The sequence below is a fragment of the Aphelocoma coerulescens genome, chromosome 7, assembly GCF_041296385.1.
Source record: "Aphelocoma coerulescens isolate FSJ_1873_10779 chromosome 7, UR_Acoe_1.0, whole genome shotgun sequence".
Classification (NCBI taxonomy): domain Eukaryota; kingdom Metazoa; phylum Chordata; class Aves; order Passeriformes; family Corvidae; genus Aphelocoma; species Aphelocoma coerulescens.
Genome location: NC_091021.1, coordinates 24,219,915 through 24,240,907, shown reverse-complemented (window position 1 = coordinate 24,240,907; position 20,993 = coordinate 24,219,915). Strand labels below are relative to the sequence as shown.

At 50.4% G+C, this 20,993-nt stretch overlaps 1 protein-coding gene across 1 annotated transcript; it reads left to right on the top strand.

Annotated features, from left to right (window-relative positions):
• Window positions 1–871: 871 nt before the first annotated feature.
• Window positions 872–20,761, top strand: ARPC2 (actin related protein 2/3 complex subunit 2). Its single transcript, XM_069020935.1, has 10 exons — window positions 872–1,040; window positions 10,787–10,821; window positions 11,791–11,903; window positions 13,924–13,969; window positions 14,552–14,738; window positions 15,163–15,256; window positions 17,479–17,605; window positions 18,965–19,065; window positions 19,423–19,523; window positions 20,322–20,761. Exons 1-10 carry the CDS (start codon window positions 967–969, stop codon window positions 20,344–20,346), a joined length of 903 nt encoding a protein of 300 aa, XP_068877036.1. The 5' UTR covers window positions 872–966; the 3' UTR covers window positions 20,347–20,761.
• The last annotated feature ends 232 nt before the right edge of the window (window positions 20,762–20,993 follow it).

Sequence of the window (20,993 nt, the reverse complement as noted above, 5' to 3'; positions counted from 1 at the left end):
GACTTAGCGAATGCCGTGGCTCTGAGTACCCCTATTGCCTTTAGGGGAAACCTACACATGAGGGCATTCCCCATGCATCCCCATTCTGCTGGGGTTCTCACAAACCCTTCGAGCACCCCCATCCTCACAGCTTTCCGTGCTTGTCCATCGTATGGGTACCCTACATTTTCAGGGCACCTTTCTTCCCTGGGGGCACCTGGCAAGTGCCACCATCATATCCCTTGGGTATCACCACAGACACAAGGACACTCCTATTCTCTGGGAACACCTGCCCGGTTTTGGGCAACCCCCAGCTCCAGGGCACCATTACAGGCCCCCTAGGATATTCCCACGCCCTGTGTCACCTCACATTTTTGGGGCCCTGTAGCTCTGAAATTACCCATTTTGCAAGACACCATTTTCCCCTGTAAGCACCCCCATATCCCTGGAGCACCAATTCTTACACAGACCCCCGTACGCTGGGGCGCACCTTCTACTTCCTGGAGTGTCCCCATAATCCTAAAGCCACCCCACTGTTTCGGGGACCTCCATACACTAGGAGTACTCCATGACCGAGGGGGCACCTCACACCTTAGGGGACTTCCATACCCCAAGCGCACCCCATACCCCTGCCTCGGCCCAGCTGGCAGTGATGCCCATACCACGAGCACCGCCCAGCCCACCCCGCTACCTCCGTCCCACCACATTTAGGGGACAACCTCCCGCCCGTCACCCTCCCCTCCCCTCCCCTCCCCTCCCCTCCCCTCCCCTCCCCTCCCCCTCCCGCCCCCGCCGCGGGGCGGGGCTGTTTGTGACGTCATCCTTGGTGGGCGGGGCAAGGGCGGGGCGGGGCGGGGGCTGAGCGTGCGGCGGCGCCGAGCCGGAAGTGACGCGCAGGCGCGAGAGCGGAAGCGGCGGCGCAGGCTCGGGCGGGTCCCCGGTGCGCGCAGCGGGCTGGGCTCCCTCAGAGCCGCTCCCGGCACCGACATGATCCTGCTCGAGGTCAACAACCGCATCATCGAGGAGACCCTCACGCTCAAGTTTGAGGGCGCGGCCGCCGGGTAGGAACAGGGGAGCCGGGGCGGGGCGGGGACGGGTCCGCGGACCGAGGGAGGGGCGAGGGGGCGGTGGCTGGCGGGGCCCGGGCCGTGCCAGGCGCCCGGGCACAGGGTAGAGCCTGGCGGGTGGTGCCGGGGGAGGATGGGGCTGAGAGAGGCGGAAGGTGGGGGCCGGGGAATGGTGACAAGGCAGGATGTGGGGCTGGAGAGCGGCGGGGAGCGGCACTGAGCCAGCGGGTACTGGGCTACCAGGTGGCGGCCCGGGGAACGAGGAGGGCAGAGCGGGCACGGGATGGCGGCCTGCAGGGTGCAGGGGCTGGGAGGAGGGTGGTCAGGCTGTTGGAACTGAGCTGCGGGCGGCGGGGATGGGCAGAGCTTGGGCAGAGGGAAGGCCTGGGGAATAAGGGAGCGGAGTGGGACAGGCAGTATTGGAGGGGAGAGTGGGGCTGGATGGAGTTGTTAGTGCGGGAGCAGTGAGAGCTCCGGGGGAGCAGGACGGATCTAGGAAGGGTATGGGAGATTGCAGTGCTGAGGCGGACTGGAGGACAGGGCTTGGACAAGGAGGAAGTTGGGAAGGGAGGAAGGTGGATTTGCAGGGTGTTTGCTCTGGGTGAAGCGGGCTTCATCAGCGTGGTGCCAGCGCTGGTACAGAATGTGTAGGGGGAGCCGAGGAACAGGAAGCGTGTGTGTGGAATCATGGCCTCAGCCTTTTGCTTTGGGGGTGAAGAGCAAATTCTAGCTTGCTCCCCCTTTGCTTTCTCGAGCAGTAGGGGTACAGGCCCACGGGTCAGTCATGGCCCCTGGTGCCAGCCTGGTGGGTGTCCTGGCCTCGGGGGGCAGACTGGGGGGTCTGGGTTTGCACCCACATCTCTGGCTGGAACAGTTCAGTCCCTGGGGAGCCAGTGGTTTTTTTTACTGCGAGTATTGCACCAGGGCTGTAAAGATGCTTGTGAGGACACAGCTTAGCTTGGAAGGAAGTCCCTTCAGTATGACTGTCCGTATCTGCAACCGAGTGGCCTGTGGGCTCGGTGCACTGCCTGCTGACTGAGTCACCTTTGTACAGAGACAAAGCCTTGAGAGGCAAAGCGCAGCGGTGTTATCTCTGGGGTGGAGCCTGCCCTGGCGCCTCGAAAGTCAGGGCTTAGGCTGCTCCAGGAAAGGACCCCCCAGGCAGATGCCTTTTTCTGTGCTACCTTTTTTCTCCAGCGATTTTTGAAGCTCTCAGCCTTTTGCATGCAGAACATTGTCAGAGGCCACTTCCTCTGCTTTCTCCCCACTCTCAGTTGACTTGTTGCTCGAATTGGTGTTTTGTTTTGGTGGACTTTTTTCATAGAATAATCTCACAGGCTGCTCTGCCTTGCAGGACAGCTGAGCTGCTCCCAGATTTTGATTCTTCTTGAGCCCTGATCATTTAATGCAACAAGTTTTCCCGGAGCACAGGCACCGCACTTGGAAGAGAGAGCTCCCAGGTGACCACTGTGGTATTGCACCTGCATCCATTAGAAAATATGGCATGTACAGAGGTTCATAGTGAGTGTCAGAACAGCTTGTCCATCACTAGTCTGTACCAAGGCACTTCTCCTGACTGAGAGAGAGCAATGTGCATGTGTCTCTGTGTTGATGTGACTTGGAGGGGGCAGTTTGCAGGTTTAAATGCACCCCGAAACCCTGGCTCTGTGAGCAGAGCTGGGGTTGCTTGCTCTGTACCAGCCTGCAGGCCCCTGAGATTTCCATTTTGCTGTGTGGCAAAGCCACCTCACTTGTGTGCTGGCACACGTGCCTGACATACCGATTGTTCCTGGATCAATTTGTAGCATGGCTGATGGTGCTTTGTTTCTGCCTCTTAGTCATCTTTGGCATATTCTGTTCTTTAGATGGCGTTTCTAGATAAGTTTTGTGCCTTGAGTGTGTCGATGAAGGTGAGGAAGACATTTACTTCTGAATTTTCTTCTGTGCTTGTTCTGGGGTCCCTCTGTCCAGGCAAGTGCAGGCTGGTGAGGTGCTGGGAGGTTTCTCCTGGTTTCAAGTCTTCTAAGGAATGGGTGCTACCAAACATTTATTCAAGTGATATTTATTTTTCCTATGGCCACAGCTCTGGGGTTGTTCCTGTGGTGCTCAGCCTGGAGGCAGGAAGGGATTTCCTTTTTGCTATTTTGGTGATGGTTTTTCCAAGGTGTGTCTTGGGGACAAACACAGGACAGTTAGGGCAAGGTCAAGGTTTGAGGAATTTGGTGACTGAGAAGAGTGAGTCTGAACACTGGGGCAGAGTTGGGTTTACATTATTTGCTCTAACCCAGGAGTGCAGCAGATGCAATGCAGGGATTCATCAGCAGTGGTTGTCTCAGAGCCAGGTGTGCCTGGTGGGTTCAGCGCCAGCCTGGAAGTGGGGCAGGGCAGTGTTCATTTCCAAATCCTTTGCCAGAGATTTGTCCCATGACATGGGCTGTGTCACTCCCCTCTACTGCAGTGCAGCCATAGTTTGGTGGGTCCCTGCAGAGCTTTCCTGGGCTATCAGGTAGGAGACGCTCCACATTTCACCTTGTCATAGAACTAGGTCATGTTTAGATGTCGAAATTAATTCACAGCCATAATATTATTGTCATATATGTCAAAATCTGCTCTGCATGGAAGTCCGTCAGCTGTCCCTGGAGTTCCCAGTGTGAAAGGTACTTTGGTAGGACTGCAGACAGAGATCAGCCCTTGAGGCAGGGCCTAACCCACCTCTAAGAGTCCTCGCTTGTCAAGGTCCTTGGGGCTTGGCAGCATCCACCTGTAAATAGGGTCGTTTCAAATTTAATTTGGTTTTGTGGGCAAACCCCATGGAAATCTCACCTCCTCGTACAGCCACTGTTGAAAGGTGATATTTAGATCAAGGTGGTAACAGATGATGGACTTCATCTGATTTTTTTTCTTTATTTAGTTCTAGTAATTTCTTTGTTTAAATCTATTCTCTTAAACCAACTACATTTTTAAATAAAAGCCTAAAGCTACCAGAATCTGTTGAAGTAATTTGAGTTAGGAATTTGCTACTGAAGTTTTCAAGCATTTGAACTGCTGCAGTGTGGGAATACCTGGTCAGTATGTGGAAATAATTTTGTTGAAATGAGGTTGGCTCGTGAGCTTTTTTACATGTCCAGAGAAAGCTTCCATAAGCTTTTCACTGATTCATTTGTACTTGAGGTGTTGCCTAGAAGCTGGTGTCACAGGTGGGTTTTCCTGTTTCTCATAGAAATGTGGTGTGCAGAGATGAGCTCTACCAGTGAGAAGATCCTGTTTCTCATCATTGCTTCCCTTTGCTAACCGCACAGACATAAAAAAGCCCCACAAACACTTAAAGTGTAAAACATTTTGATGATTGTCTTCTGCGTCTGGTGAATACTCATTCTAACTAATGCATTTCCATCCAGTTTTGTCCTGCTCTGATTTAACTGACCCCGGTGAAAGTGTGGCACAGGGCTTTGGTCTTAGGGTTTGGTTTTCCAGTCACACACAGCTTACCCAGTATCTTTAGTAAATTAATCATCTGTCTCAAACTGTTACTTATTATTTACCCGCTATGCAAAAGAACACAAATTTGCATAGCTGGGGAACAGTATGGCTTTTCCTGGGTTGGGGGCAGAGGGAAAAAAATCTCAAATTAAATTGGTGGTTTCTTTACAGCCATTAGGAGGTACAGATCTGCAGGGCTTCCTGACTGTTAGCTGCATAGGGAATCAGCTGAAGCTTGAACTTCCCTGATGCAGAGTGGTTCCTGTGAGCCAGTAGGAGCTGGGCTGAAGCTGCACGTGCCCGCTTTATGGTATTTCCCACCTGCTGTCACTTGATGCTTGTGGGCTGTAGAGCTGAGCCTTTCAGACATAGAGGCTGAGCCCTGGCTGAAACCAGGCAGTGAGAATTTCGTGTTCATCTTGTGACTTGAAGTGAGTTCATCATGGGGAGACTGAGGAGCATTGGAGGCTGTTGGCGTGCTGAGAGGGCGGGGGAACTTTGAATCCTGCCGGGCACTACTGAGGAGCTCTCTTCAGGAGTGGTTGTGGCTATATGTGGCTTCAGGGATGCTCAGAGACCCCAACAAAACCAGAGATTGTTCCTCTGCCACCCCCTCCTTCTTGCTGACACAGGCTTCAAGGGAAACAGGATTGGGGAAGTGACCTAGGTTAAAATTAAACAGGCAAAACTGGGTATTTTTAGCTTACACGAGTTTCCTCATCCCTTTCATTGTGTCATGGCTGCTCACCGTGGAACAGGGATCAGATGTCCCTTCTTCAGCAGCAGTGGCAGGTGCTGGCTCAGTGTCTTCACAAGCCCAGCCTGGAGCTGCACATCGCTCCAGGCACAGCCTCACCTGCTGAAACTCACTCTGCCTGCCTGAGGAGCACTCGGGAAATACTGCTGGCAGAAAGAGGTACCCTTGGGTTTTGCTGGCAGAGGCAGTGCTCGTGGTACACCCTGGCTGTCCACGTTGACTGAGGGGGCTGTAGGTGTTGGAGCGTAGCTCCTGGGCTGTCACAGCACATCCTGCTTCAGACACCAGGGAAGGTGACTTTGCATTAATGGTGGATCGTGAACCACCTCTGTCTGGAAGTAGGCAGTGCTCCGGTTTTGTGCAACAGCACAGGGAACAGGAGGGAAGAGAAGCCAGATCTGAAAAGTGTTAGGCTTTCACAGGTGGTTCTGTCATCACTCCAGCCTCAGTTTTCATCTCGGGTTCCTAAGAGGGGCCTGCTCTGTTTTATCTTCAGAGAGTGGTTCTCACTGCAGCCACCAATGCTTGACACCAGAGAAGAGCAGTTATCCATCTAAAGATAACTGTACTAAAGAAACACAGCGAAAGTGCGTGCAAAATGAGGCTCTTCCCTAGAGACCTGGCACAGCTCTGGATCACTCTGGTGGGGAACCACAGGCTATCTGCCTATGACTGAGGATGCACGGGATGAAGATCTGCCTGGAAGGGGAACTGCCAGTGCCAGTGTGCTGCAGGACCATCTGTGCTTTGTCCACTGTGAATCCCACTGCTTTCCTACCGGCCCTCTCCTCTAGGCTATTGGGCACACAGCAAGGGAAAAGCTTGGGCATGGAGGGGTCACCTAACCAAAAGGGGAGAATTGGCATGTGTAGGGGCTGCCGTACACCACTCGGCACCGCCCACCTGACAGAGCACTCCTGCTTGAGTTCATGGTGGGTGTGCTGCCAGAGCTATGAGAGCTTTTTGATTACATATGCTCCCACAGCTTACGCAGGGAGGCTTTTGTTAGCTGAGTGGGGCCCAGGAGTGGAGGAACTGTTCAGATAATTTTAGACATTGCTTATAATTTTTTTTATTGGGGTGACCTTTCTGTAGTGAGAGCCTGCAGTCTGTCACTGAATCTGGCTCACTTTATCCAAATCGTGTGTTGACTCTGGTGATCTGAAAGCTCTGCTCAGAGCTTTGCGCTTTGAAATACCACTTTTCCCGCCCCCCCCCCTCCTGTGGGCCAAGAGATTAGAGTATCTGCATGCCTGCAGCTTTTGAAATAATTGCCATTCTCCATTATTTGGTAGAGGCCTTAATTGTGATATGGGAGATGCTTCAATATGGTTGTCAGCCAAGTTAGCAGTTAGGTCATTTTAATACAGGAGATGAAGGTTCTGTATACTTACAGTCTTCACTCTTCTGTTCTTAAATTTGTTGTAACATACCACTAAGAGCCTTTGTGGCCTGAGAATGAAACCGGGAAGTTGGGAAGTTGTCCAAGTTAAAATTGAGGAAAGGCTGTCTGAAAAAAGGTTTGCTTTTTCTCTTAAGTGTTCACTGATGTCTCTCCACGGCCACTGTGTCTCTTCACGGATGTTCTGCCAGGGTGAAAAATCTGATTTGGAGCTGGCTCTGTATTAGATAGGGCGTAGGAGCCATTTGGAGATTAACAGGAGGAATACAGGCAAGAAGACATAAAATCTGTCAGGATCTTTTATTGTTACAGAGGGCAGATGGGATTTGGTGTGGGTTTGACTTGAGACCTGATAAGTGTTATCACAAAACTGACTGCTGCTGGGAACAGCTGCCACTTCAGCGTCGGAGTTCAGGCAGAAGTTTGCAGAAAGGTCTGGTCTGGATTCAGTGTTCAGTGCAGAGAGAAGCCATCTCAGTTATTCCTGGTATGAGATGATTTCATTGTCCATTCAGGGCAGATGGTAACAAACAGGGAAGGTCACTGAGGGATGCTGTGGTTCAGGTAGCATTGGTGGTAAGGAGCTTGCAGGAGTCATGGCAGCTCTCTGCCCCAGGAGTGGATGAGCTGTCCTCTCTGAAATCCTCTGAGTACAGCTAGACTTAGTCTGTCTCTCAGAGGTTTGGATCAGGGTAGAAGCGAACCCCAGTGGAGCTCCTGGCTGCCCAGTTGGGATTTACAGTCCAGCTGGGATTTAGAGATGGCTGGGATTTAGAGTCATTCAGCACCAAGCTGCTAAACTGCCAATTCTCACTATGGGTATGGAGGGTCTCCTCAGGGAGGCAAGGGACACCAGAGCACGCTAGACCAGGCAGAGCTCTTTGGGATCACACCTGACAGTAACTGGTACCCACCCTCAGTGGTGCCAGCCCTGCTGTGAATCCTCTGCACTGAGCCTTCACCCACACAAGAGCAGGAAGGACAGAACACGGAGAGGACACGTTGTGCCTCCATAGGGCTTTTTCTGGTGGTGGAAGATGGGGTTATTGGAAGGTCAAGGGGAAGTGAACATGTGCGTGTGACCTGCAGGACTGTTGCTCCTCCAGAAACTACGGAGCGCTGGAGGTGAGAGCTTCTCTCTCTTCTGCCTGGGGACTTCTTGATGCAGGAACAACAATCTGGGTAGCAAAAGGGTTGGTTTTTCTGTTGGAGGAACATTTTAAGTAGCCAGGGTAGTTTTGATGAGGCGAGCCGGAGAAATAAATAGAAGCACGTTAAACGTTGTGATTATAAAGCTCCTGAACTGTGAAAGGCTAAGGGAGCTCACTTTGCTCCCAGCCACACTTGCAGTGCGCTTCTCTGTCCTCCCCTGGGCCAGGCCAGACCTGGGCTACTTATATGTGTGCCTGGTGAGGCAGAAAACCCGCTGTGTGGTAGGTGACAGGGCCAGCGTGGCTGCGAGGAACTCTGTATGCAGCTCACGTGAGCTCTTGCTTCACTGAAGCTGTGCCGGGAAGTGGTTGAATATTCAGCACCCAAAGTTCTGCCCAGTTACCTTCTTTTCCCTTAAATACTCCCCCTCCTCACCATCCCCAAGTACCGGAACTGAGCCACTTGGGAAATCAGTGTTAAAATAACTTCTCTGAGAAATGACGTTTGCACAATAACAGGCTCAAACCCAGCTGTGTTAGCAGTGAGCTTTTGTGTGCAGAACAAAGGCTCTCGTGCAGAGCCATCAACTGGCTCCTGTACTGGTCTTGCTCAGCTTCTTCAATAATGTGATGAGTGATCTTCCTGCCGTCCCCTGGGTACACATCGACCAAATGGGGAATCATCCTTCCTCGGCAAAACCACTCCAGTGCGCTGGCTGTCAGCCACTTCCTTGCATTTCTCAGAGGGAGGTGCTGTGTTTGGAGGGCTCTGCTGGGAGCGGGGGCTCCGGGAGGTGTCAGCTCTATGTTTGTGGGGAATGGGGTTTGAAAGGTGTAACTCTGAGAAGATGGAACAGAGGTTTAAGGATGCGTCCTGTTTAATATTCCTAGCTCTCATGTGCCTGCCTGTGCTATCTTTAAAGCTTCCTACATAGGTTTCTTTTTTTATATAAATTTATACTGCCATCCAAGCTGATTCCCACGTCTGAGTGTGGTGCTCTAAAAGAAGAACACGTCTGCATGAACTGACCGAGTGGGATCTCTGGGATTTTCTTTCATCTCTGCTCTGAGCCATCCTCAGTGAGCAGAAGTGGCTTGGACGTGGCTTGAGAAATTGCTCTCCTTTCCAAGAGCCCAAGCTAAATATGCAGCCAGGGATGCCTGCTGAGCCCATCTCAGGCCCAGCTGGGAAGGGAAGATGAAAGCAAGAGAGGTCACAGGTAGCTGGCACAGCTCTTAAACTGAAGGACCTGATTTGGGTGCCCTTGCACCGCTTCTTTCGAGTGTGTGGTTTTTATCTTCAGCAATGTGGCACAAAAGACAGAGGCTTCCCAGCCTTCAGACAAAAAAAGAGCTGTTGCCTTTCACAGCTAATCACTTTCAAGAAGCAGGAACACCTCTTAATTTCCACTTAGGATCTCCCTATGGGGGTTAATTTCTGCCTTTCCCCTGTATTAAAATGTAGTTGACCTGGTGAGTGTCTGGGATCAGTGCAGTGCAGTGCCTTCGTCTCCCTGTATTGCCCAGCTCGAGTTTTAGCACAGTGGTCATTTCTGCCTTCCAGGAATGAGGCTGACTGCAGAAAAGCTGATGGAAAAACAGTGCTTTCTGCTGAGATAAAATCATTTAAATCATTACAGAATATGGTGAGGGAAAGTAGATATTGAGTCATCACTTCCCCCCACCTTCTCAGTGTATGTACCACGGTGTAGCCAGTACCCAGCAGCACACAAGTGTGTGGAAGAGCAAGTTTCAGCAAAAAGGTTGAAGCTGGTCTCTGGGCGGCGGCAGCAGCATAGTTGAGACCACTGACTTTGCTCTGGGAAGCTGTTTCAGTATGTTGGTTCAGGCAGGTGTAAATGGACTGTTAGAGACTAGATTTCTGTTAGCCACAGCATTAGTTTGTACTCTAATATCATCCACTTTTGAAAAATAAATGGAGATACAGTGTGAAACAGCAGTACAAGACTGGCATTTTTATCCTGTTCTCATTTTCCACACCTGCTTTCAGCAGTAGAGATACTTTTGCATCATTCCCTGTTGGAAAATGACCTATTAATACCAGTCCCCTTGGAGCTGTGAAAGCAGTTTTATGCCACTCCCAATGAAATGACCTTCCAGAGGCAGTTACATCTTTCGTGGAGTCCTACTCTTCTGTAGATCATGGACAAATGTCAAAATAGGATTTGTTAAGCAGTTTAGTCTTCATAGTCACAGTGCAAGATGTGATGTGCCTTTGGCTCGCAAGGCATTCTGTTGCTGATCGTGGGTCCCAGAGACTACTCAGGACAGTGTTAGAGCACACCCAGAGCTAGTTTTTCTGCTGAGGTTATTGGCAAAAAGTTGGGGTGTTTTGGAAGGGGGGCAGGATGAAATGAACATCTGGAAAGTTTCCTTCTTTGTCTTGTTCCTAACACTGGACTTGGAAAAAGGGTCTTCTCTGCAAGCAAGTTATAGCAACATATTTGCAGAGCTGGTGTTGATGGTGAAGGGGGCACTGTGTCAGGAAGCATTACTCAGCTCCTTCCATGAACTGGTATTGCAGAACATTACAAAAGATCCTCTGTCCCAAAACCTGTGTCATGGCTGTTCTGTACAGAGAGTGTGCTTGTGAAAACAAACTTCTTAGGAAGGAGTAGCTTTCTTAGGCATTTCTAACTGGAAATCTGTGATGTCAAAATCTATTAATAAACTACAGATAATAGCAATCTGTGTCAGCTTCAAGGTCTAATTTGTGTCATCTGGGGTAAAACTGGTACTTATAGGAAGGGGGAGAAGTCTAAGATCTCTTGTCAAAGGTTACTACTAGTTGAACAGCAGGAGATAAAAGGGTTTTGAGGAAGAGCTGCCTGTGAGAAATAAGTAATTGGAAATTAATCCTCTTTCCTTCACAGCTTGGAGGCTGCTGTTGGAGCTCTCATTTACCTCCTTTGTGTTCTTTCCTTTTTAGAAATAAACCAGAGGCAGTAGAAGTAACATTTGCAGGTAAGCTCTGCAGCTCTCTTGACTTCTCTGAACCAAGGGTTGGTTTGAACAGTCTGCCCACACCACTGGGCAGGGGTGGTGTGGAGACCCTGCAGTATCCCCAGAGCTGGGGCTTTGTTGGCTGCCCCACTGTTTCTCTGTCTGTCTGCCTTCCCTGGGACTTCCCTAGAGCATTGAGTTCAGTGGTGGTAGTGCTTTGGTGTGTGCCTGCTACATAGCTCTTCTCTTTTACCTCATCTGTTCTCCAGTCCTGCCCTTGGTACTACTTGTTATGAGGTCTTTAGCACCGTCTGGTTTGGGTTGTTAGGAAGCTGACTTAGGGTGACAGGCAAAATGGATTCATCACCTCAAGTTTGCTCTCCAGGAAGAGAAATGCCAAGGAAGTTCAAGTACTCATTCAGAAACTGATTTTTTGCTTCTGTTATCAGGAATCTGTGTAAGCTGCAAAGCTCTGTGGGGAAGCAGAGCTAGCTAGGTAGCTGGAGGGTTGCCTTTCCCTGTCTCCTGCCCTCCCCACCCGTTCGGCAGTGAAGTGGAAGCTATCACAGCAGGCAGCGGCTGAGCTGCCTTTGCTGGCAGAGAGGTTTTGTCCTCCAGGCTGCAGCTCTGGCCTGGTGGGCATGTCAGTCACTTTCTGTGCTGGCCATCCAGAAGGCTCCCGTCTCTGCATGTTTGTATCCTTGTGTATTGAGCACAAGTGGATTTGCCAGGGATGCTAAATGACACTAGACTAAAGCTTTCTGTGATGGACAGGTGTCAAAATTGTTTCAGCCTTGTGACTGATAGCAGGTCTCCCTACATGACATTACCACTTCCTGTAATTGCGGGTTTTTCTCTTGCTGTGTGTGTGAGGGCTGGAACAAGAGGAGCAGTGTCACTTTATGCAGTTACTAGAACATGTAGGGAAAACCTTCCTCAGAAATAGGAGCTGGTTCCTGTTCCCTCACATTTCTCTTGCTTGCTTCTTAGACTTTGATGGAGTCCTTTACCATATTTCAAACCCCAATGGAGACAAGACAAAAGTGATGGTCAGTATTTCTCTGAAATTCTACAAGGAACTCCAGGAACACGGTGCTGATGAGGTGAGTAAGCATCTCCAGGCCTTCTGCCTACAAATACTGTGTTGGCAATGCCCTTGTGATGTTGATGGATCTAACATCTGACCCTTAGAAAAGCATATGTGCTCCCATCTCACATTGGTCAAAGGAGCAGCCCTGTGCCAACCAGGAGTCCCACTTTGCTGAAAGACAAGGCCAAGTGTTTTCACACTCTCTCATGAAAAAGTATTCATCTTGTATGACCCTGCAGCCTGAAAGGCAGAAGGCACCACTAATTTTTCAAGTCCAAAGCGAAGACTGACCATGTAGAAATAGTTTCCCTGACTGATGTGTTGAGCCCACAAGTGAAGGAAGGCACCAAGACAGATCTGTGGTTCTTCTCTTCTGATTCTTAACCACACTTGAGAGCAAGTGCTGAGCTCCTGCTGCGTGTGCAGACCTTGGTTTGCAGACTGGTTCTCTTTTCACTGCTGCTGTGTGAAGTCGCAGGCTCGGTTCCTGTTGATGGGCCCTGTGCTTGCGGAGGGCCATTTATGGTAGAAAGAAGGAGCCTGTCTGAGCTGTGGTTGGATGGCGAGGCAGGAAGTGTGACTCAGTTCCTGAGTCAGTTTTCAAATCTCCGCACGGTAGCGAATGGGGTTCACCCAGGGCTTTCCAGCAGGCTTTTGCCTCTGGGTGTCTGTCCTTGGAAGAAAACAAGGAAACTGCTCTATCAGTTTATTGTGAGTCTGGTGAGAAACGGTTATTTGAACCCAAGGTGAATTCCTGTGAATTGCCACAAGACTCACCTAAGTCAGAAGAAGTGTGATTGAGTGTCCTGCTTTCCGGGTTCCTGAATGCAGAGCTGTCTAGGAGCAGCATTGCCCACCACTGAAGGGACTGCTGCTGGCATGAGGAGTGTCAAGCAGCCCAAATGGTGGAGCCTTCCTGGCCTGTTTAGTGAGGATCAGTGCAGCTTATGATCCCAAGAGAACCCCTGTGGTGGGCGAGTGGCTGACAGCACTGTGCACCAGCAGCCATTGTGGTAGCAGTGGAAGGCAACTTCATATAAACTTTGAGAGGAAAATGGGACTGTGCAGGACTGCCTTGGAAGTGCTGACCAAATAGAAATTACATTTTTAAATCTCCAGTTGTTGTAATGTTGCTTTCTGTACTTCCCTGCAGATGATGTTGCTTGTTTCTGCTCTGTCTTTGGTGAAACTCCACTGTGAGGAATGCAGAGTGGGGTTCTTGCTAAGACAGGGCATCTTCCTGTGCTGCTGCAGGCAGGCTCTCTGCTGAGAGGAGGTTTTGGCATGCAGAGAGCCTGTGTATCCTTTCCACGTGGTAGTGGGTGTCATCCCAGGAGGGCCAGTTCTGCCACAGCATTGTTGTGTTCTTCTCTGTGAAATACCTCCTGTTCCCGGCCCCCTCATTGACACAGAGCTATGGCTCAGTTGGAAATTGCCATTGATGTAAAATTCAGCAGTGATTATGTTTGAAGAAAGGTTTTTGCTGTGCTGTAGGCGGTTCTGCTTCTGGGAGGCATCCAAGCTGCCTGGCAGTCTCCTCTCGCTCCCCATCTGCCCGTGCATAGGCTGAGACAGTGTGTGATCACTAGGCCACGGTGTGCTCTGAACTTGCCGTCCTGTGAGGAGAGGGACCAGGCACACTTTGCATCTGCCTTTGAATGGAAGAAAAAGCAGTAGCCCTCAGATGGGTTGTGTCAGGCTCTGCTGATAGTTCTCCTTTGAAGGTATGAGCTATAAGGCTTCTTCCCCACACAAATCTGACTAGCAAGAACTTGAAAAAGTTCCAGGTTTGAGTCCTCTCCTCCAGTCTGTCCCCTCCGCGGAGTTCAGGGAGCCCTCCCCAGGGCAGGAGCAGCCAATAGTACTAAAAGTACTAAAAGTTGATGACTTAATACTTGTCTAAATTCTCTTAGACTAGGGGAGGCAGGTGCTGTAATTCGATACTTCTAAAAGAAGACCAGACATGGCCTAGGCTGTGCAGGAGGAAACAACTCTTGATAGCTTGTGCTCTCGATGTTTAATTTCTTTTCTAGGTATTGAAGAAAGTCTATGGAAGCTACTTGGTAAATCCTGAATCAGGTAACCCTGCCAATAACATTCACTCTGTCTGTGTATGTGAATGCAATTCCAAAATTCCTTAAGTCACCTGAGAAATGCTCATATGAAGGCTGCACTTGAAGAGTTTGATATCTGAGGCTCTCTATACAATGAATGGCAATTTGAAATTGCCAATTTAAAAGGTGGCTCAGACATGTCAGGGATGAAGTAGCTTGTAGCACAAGCTGTAATTCTTTATGCAGTCCTCCTCCGGGAAGCTTCTGTTCCTCACGGTTGGGGTCTTTGTTCTTCTCAAAGATGCTTTGTGAGACACGGGAAAACCATGGTTACCTGTGACAACATCTCTTCCTACTCGCTACAAAAAGTTGGGAGCAGTTCAGCCAGCACGTGTGTCTGGGAGCTTGGGAAGGAGCCCCAGGAACGTTGCCATGGCCACGCGCCGAGTTCAGGCATGGCTTTTGGCAGTGCGTGGAGTGGGAAGAACTCACCCCTGGGGCTTTGGGGAGGATTTAAGGCAAAAGTGGGACTGGAGGTGTGTCTTTTAAGAAAATTTCTCTGCTTTCATTATGTAGATTATTAAGGTTAGTGGCTGTCCCTTCCCAGGTTACAATGTCTCTTTGCTCTACGACCTGGAGAACCTTCCTGCAGACAAGGATGCCATTGTGCACCAAGCCGGCATGTTGAAGCGCAACTGCTTTGCTTCAGTCTTTGAGAAGTATTTCAAATTTCAGGAAGAGGGCAAAGAAGGAGAAAAAAGAGCAGTCATCCACTACAGGGACGATGAGACAATGTAAGTGTTCAAACAGCAAGGGGGTCGGACAGTGGTCAGTACTCTGCTCCTGTGCACAGCTGTAGGTTTTGGTGGAAAGTCAGGAAATCCTCCTGCTCCATGCTTTGGCAGGGTAATAAAGGCCTGTCCTAGACTGCCACAAGTATCCTATGAGGGTAATGCTTATGCCTTGGGCTGCTGGGGATGTTACACAAGAGTCTCTGTTAGTGGCAGCACTTGTGGCTGCATGCAGGAGAGGAACTGGCCACTCCCAACAGAAATGTTTTGCTCCCTGTCAATACTGTTTCAAGGGAGGGGAAACTTTCAGCAGTCAGGCCTGTGAATGGCTGTTGTATCTACTTGACCTTGTCACGCAGTTGCTACCTCGTCCAGTTGAATTTCTTAGCTCCAGTTCACAGCTGGGTTCTCTCTCTCCCACCTGCAGGTATGTTGAGGCAAAGAAGGACCGTGTCACAGTTGTGTTCAGCACGGTATTTAAGGACGACGATGACGTGGTGATTGGAAAGGTCTTTATGCAGGTATGGAAACTGAATTACAGAGAAGGGGTCTGGTCCTCAATTCAGATGCCTGCTTTTTTGAAGCAGCATTGCCAAATAAGCTGCTGAAATGAGCACAAAGGCGGTTTAACACATGTAAATGCTTTGCTCCATGCTGCACTGGGATGGAAGAGCATGCTAATAGGCATAGACAGTGTATTTTCCTGGCTCTTGCGTTGGCATCTGTATTATCAATAGTCTTGCTCATTTGGACAATCAAGCGTATTATGTGTTACAGATGGGAAACACCACAGTGAATACTTCAGTCCCCACATTGAGGCCCTGTAGTGTGGATAGCTATGGTGTAGGGATCACCAGCCAGCTGAGCATGTTGAGGAGGCTGTAAAGGGAGAGGAAGGGTGATACAATGTCATGCCATGCCTGAGGAGGAGCTGAGTGGTCTTCACCTTATAGTTTCTTCCTGCTAATGCTCAAATGCTGCAGGAAAGACTCAGCAGCTCAGTGTGACAGCTCTTGAATTTGAGCTTTTTAGAGCTATGAATATACTGAATTTTTTGAGTTTGAACCAATCATAACACCAAGTTATGGACTCAGCTACCTTTTGCAATTGCTGTTTAGCTGGGAAGCATTGAGAGACTTGTAGTAAACACTGTGTGTCTGTGAACAACTGTGTGCAGCCTGTGGAGAATGAGACATCTGTGTGCGGCTGGGGAGGCTTAGTGCATGCTGGTACCTGTGTTCATCCATGCCACTGGCCCACCTCACTCACCCAGGGGAGCCTCCTGGGTGGGCATGGCCATGGAGCAGGGTGTTCCAGGGGGCTTTAACCCACCCATTCAAGGGTGCCAGGCCGTGGGGCTGACAGGCTCATGGACAGCAAGTTACTGGCCCAGTTTGCTGCAGACCAGTTTACCTGTGTTGGGTGTCATCAGAAGAGGGCCTGTTGCAGTGGAAGTCTTACTTCAATGCTCTGTTCACTGTGGTCATTAGCTACAGACAGCGCATCTGCTCTGGCTTTGAGGTTTTCCCCCACCAAGCATATCCCTCGGCCTGGAATTCAGCTTTTAAAATGGGAAGGGAGGCATGATGTGAACAAAATGGGGTTAGTGAGGCTCCTGGGGAGATGGCAGTGCTTCAAGGCAGCAGCTGTCCCAGAGTCTCCATGTCCCGAATTCTTGGTTTTTACAACAGCAAACCCTGCCTCTGCCCAGCCACAGGAATTTCCACTCTGAGTCACAGTGGCTCTTTCCCTCCAGCTATTGGTCTTGCATAACGCAGCTGGGTATGGTGTATGCTCATCAGGGCTCTCATGGAGAAAATGTGACCATTAGCTAACCAGTGAAGCCATTTGAACCATTTCACCCTCTGGCATAAGCAGGCAGAAATGCAAGCTAAGCATTTCATTGAGGAAACCCCAGTAATCTACTATAAAAGGGACATGGATGCTCCTGCCTTTCCCAGGAGAAACTGTGCTCAGAGGAGAGGCCAAGGGTAGCTGATAATTTGTAGGTTGGGATGGAGGTCAGTGAGGCAGAGGGAAGACTGCCCTGCCTTGGGAGAATAGTCTCTGGACATTCCCAGCCCCACTGGTCCTTACAGTTCCTGAAATGCAGAGCCAGTACACGTCCTGTGAGGTGGGGGTTGTGCTGCTGTCAGAGGTGGGGGAAGGGATCTCCCTGCCTGAAGGTATTGTTTCAAGCTGTAGGGAAGCACTAAGAGGAGCAGGCTTCACATACAAGCTTCAAACCCCCAGATGCCTCTTGATGCCTGGGCAGACTCCTGGTGGGAGATGGTTTCTCAAATGGCAGAACCTTTAAACTAGGTGTGATGGAGACCTTGCAGCTCTTCCCAAGAATTTCTGTTCCTCTGGGGTGATGGGCACTGCCCACTTTCACTGGAAGCACTGAAGTTCTAGCAGGATCTGTGCTGTCTCCTGTGCTTGCTCAGACTGAGGTGTCCCTGTCACAAAATACCCAGGGCAGGGATGTGACACACTGAAACCACCCCAGATGTGGGGCTGCGCTACAGTCATGTATAAACCCAGGACAGCCATGCATTTTGGGCTGGTTTTGCTGGGAAAAAGGGTCACTTTCTGGGTGTTTGGCCTGATGAACTCAATCCATTCGGGGAAACCTGGGCAACCTTCTGCTCATTGCCCTTGGGGAGCGTGGAAACCCCATTTGCTTTCCCAGCATGTTGCTGAAGGGTCGCAGTGGGAATCACCTTCACTTTGTCTTGTTCAGGAGTTCAAGGAGGGTCGCCGGGCCAGTCACACAGCCCCACAGGTGCTCTTCAGCCACAGGGAGCCACCCTTGGAGCTGAAGGACACGGATGCAGCCGTTGGCGATAATATTGGCTACATCACCTTTGGTAAGCAGGCAGCTCTGAGGCTTGGGGGTGCTTGGGGAGGAGAGAGGTTCCTGCTGCTGCATGAAAAAGGAATGTACCTTTCCTGAGTGTTGAAGTGGGTCGCTGAGGGCTGCAGGGACTCTGGGGTTGCATTCTGTCTTGTGCACCCCCTTTGGAGTGTCCCTTTTCTGTATCAGGTCACCTCAGCTCTGCTGTGGGCAAGAAGATGTGGAAGTGGACAGTGAGCTGTTCAGTGTTCACCTACAAAATAAGTTCAGTATTCAGAAGCAAAGGGAAGAGTGGCTTTGCTGTGATATTGTGGAAACTGGAGGTTACTTGTGGAAGTTTTCAAGCAGCTGTACTTGTAGGTTGTCCAGCTGCAGGGAGCTATGCAGTGCTTTGTCAGCAGAGGCAGTCAGAGAGCAGCAGCAGGGCAGTGCATTCTGCGTCTCCAGCTCTGCCTCTCAGCTCTGGGCTTAACACTGATTAGCCACTTTCCCCTGCCTGCAGACCTGGTGGCCAGCAGAGCCATGACTTCCCTATGTTGCAATGTTGAGGAGTCCAAACCCTGCCCTGTTCAAAGGGATAGGTCTCTTCCAGATGGTTGGCTGTGTTATTAGGGTGTCTTAGGTCAGCATTCCTGTAATTTGGAGCTCAGAGATGGAACACAGACACTGCAGGGAAAGGTGAAGGTAGCATTGCCCTCCTCCTGTGCTGGGAATGGTGCCTTGAGGCCTGGGCAGCTGTCAGCTATGGAAAGAAGAGGTCTGGGATGGCACATACTTTGTTCTTGTTGAGACTAAATTTCCCAGTTACCTGATCTGACAGGCTCAGGTGAGATCATCACCCAAACAAAATGTTCTTTCAGCCCTTGGATCTGGGACACGTAGCAGAGCACCAGCTTATGGAAAGAACAAGCTACCTGCTTGTATCCAAGTCTGTCTGTGTTACAGGGCCGGCAAGCTGCCAGGCAAAGATCCATAACTAATTTCAAGGGCCCAGGGCAGACTGGATCTTGAAATTGGTTGAGCACCCTGGGCACCCTGGTCTGCCTCCCAGCTTGCTCCTCCAGTTACATCTCCCAAGCACTGATACAGCATCATGCAGTTTCCTACAGTGCCATTGTTTCTGGGCACCTGGCCTTGCCTGCATCCTGCAGAGTGCCCAGGCTGCTGTGGGAAATGTGGAAAAATGCTCTTAAGCCTTGTATTTAAAATCACAAGTGCTGCTTAATCTTGGTATGTGTCAAGAGTAAAGGGTTCTTTATAGAGAGCAAGGCAGGGATTCAATGCAGCACACCCTGAAGCCTCCAGCACTGATCCTGAAGGCCTTGGGCAGCCTCAGGAGGTACTAATGGTCTGTGTTGGCCTCTTCTTTCAGTGTTGTTCCCCCGTCACACCAATGCTGCAGCCAGAGACAACACCATAAACCTGATCCACACATTCCGGGATTACCTGCACTATCACATCAAGTGCTCAAAGGTATGGGGGCTGGGGAACACAGGGTAGCTTCAGCCCATCTAACCTGGGTGCTGAAGGGGAGAAGCAGGGGACAGGGGTACCCCTGAGAACTCAGTAGGGTCTGCCACTGCCCTCCCCAGTCAACTCAGGGGTGGCAAGTGCTGCATCGTTGTCTTCTCAGTGCTCTTGGACACAAGACTGTTTTCTTTCCATTCTAGAAGTGAAGTAGGATTTTTCCCTTTTGGATCTGGTTTGTTTCCTTTCTGAGAACAGAAATGAGGGTAATTGTTCAGAATGACCTGGCTTTGACATGTCCTGAAATCTCATCTATGAAGACAGGATCCTGACGTGTCCCCATTTTGTCCTAATGAAACACAGGCCTATATTCACACGCGTATGAGGGCGAAAACGTCAGATTTCCTCAAGGTGCTCAACCGTGCCCGTCCAGACGCAGAGAAGAAAGAAATGAAAACAATCACGTGAGTAGCAAAGCAGGGCCTGGCTCTCTGGGCTTCTCTGCCAGCCACAAGCTTGGTCTTGCTGTTTGGCATACTGCAATCCAGGGCAGGTCAGGGTGCCAGAGGGGTGACCCACAGCTTACTGCTTCAGATGTCTTGTGAGGAGCTGGGTCTGAGGTAAAACCCTGTGCTGGCAGGTCCTTCACAAAAGGCTCACAAATGGCCTTGCAAGCCCTGGTGTCTCCATTTCCCCCCCACCAAGCCCTTGGTGGCATTTTTGGGGCTTTTCCCCTGTTACATTAGAGCTGTCTTGTCCAGCTCTGGGGGCAGCTCCAGCTCACAGCCGGGAGAGGAGCCAGGTCTTTCCTTGGGGTCTGTGGGCGCTGGACCAGGTCTTGCTGCCCAGTGTGTCTGCAGCTGCTCAGTCACTGGCTGCCCTTGGCCAGGTGATGGTTGGGGCCAGGCCACCAGGCTGGCTGGCTCCCTCTCATGAACCAGCAGCCCACAGTGAAGTGGATGGAGGAGAGCAGCTGTGTGAACATGGTTCACTCAGGTCCCTTACCTTCTGCTTATCCCAGAGCCCCTTGGTGTCCTTTTTTTCTGTTTGTGCTGTCACGTGCCCTTTGCATTCTGCTTTGGGGCAGGAGGGTTGTCACCTCTGCAAAAGCTAGCCCCTCCCCACAGCCCCATGACTTGGTTCTGCAGCCACAGACCCTGTGAGCTGCAACCTAGCAGTGCCTGCCTGGCTTCAAGAGCTTGGCTACCTGCACCCCACCACAAGCCCTGGGGCTGTGCTGACCCCTCTCTGCATCCTTTCAGGGGGAAGACGTTCACAACCCGTTAACGCCGGGTCACTGAGGCCGCTGTGGAGGATGAAGGTTGGGGCACTTGCTACCCAATAATCGTAGCTTTTAATGTTGCACCTCTGTGGGCTCATAAGGAATTCAAGCAATCGGGGTCTGTTTGTACGACAGTTGGGGGAGTAATCTGCAGAAACGAGCTGTGCTTGCGAGGACTCGATCGTTCCAAGAAACAAAACTTTAATTCCAGTTTGATTGACTTAATTTCTTTTCTTTTTTAATTTTTTTTTCTTTTCAAGCTGTTTCGCTTTGCAATATGTTACCGGAAATAAGTTGCAGTATTTCTTATGAGAATAATGCAATATTAACTTGTTTTCTTCTGAGTATTTGAGTTCAAAACTCCTGTATCTGAAGAAATACTGTTGGGGTTCATTAATAAAGAAGATCTTTCTATCTTAAGGGGCTGTGGGGCTTTGGCTTGTCAATGCACGTGACCTTGCCCTGGAAGGGATGTTTGGAGTCACAGCCCCAAGGGAGATTAATTCCTGTATCGTGGAACATACAAGTTCTGGTGAACTTAGGGGTGCAATACCCCGATCTGGGAATAGCCTGTTCTGTTAGAGAACTCCTGGACTATACAGAGCAGGATTCTCCTACCTTCAGCTAGCAAACTGCACCCTTCCTTCCTATA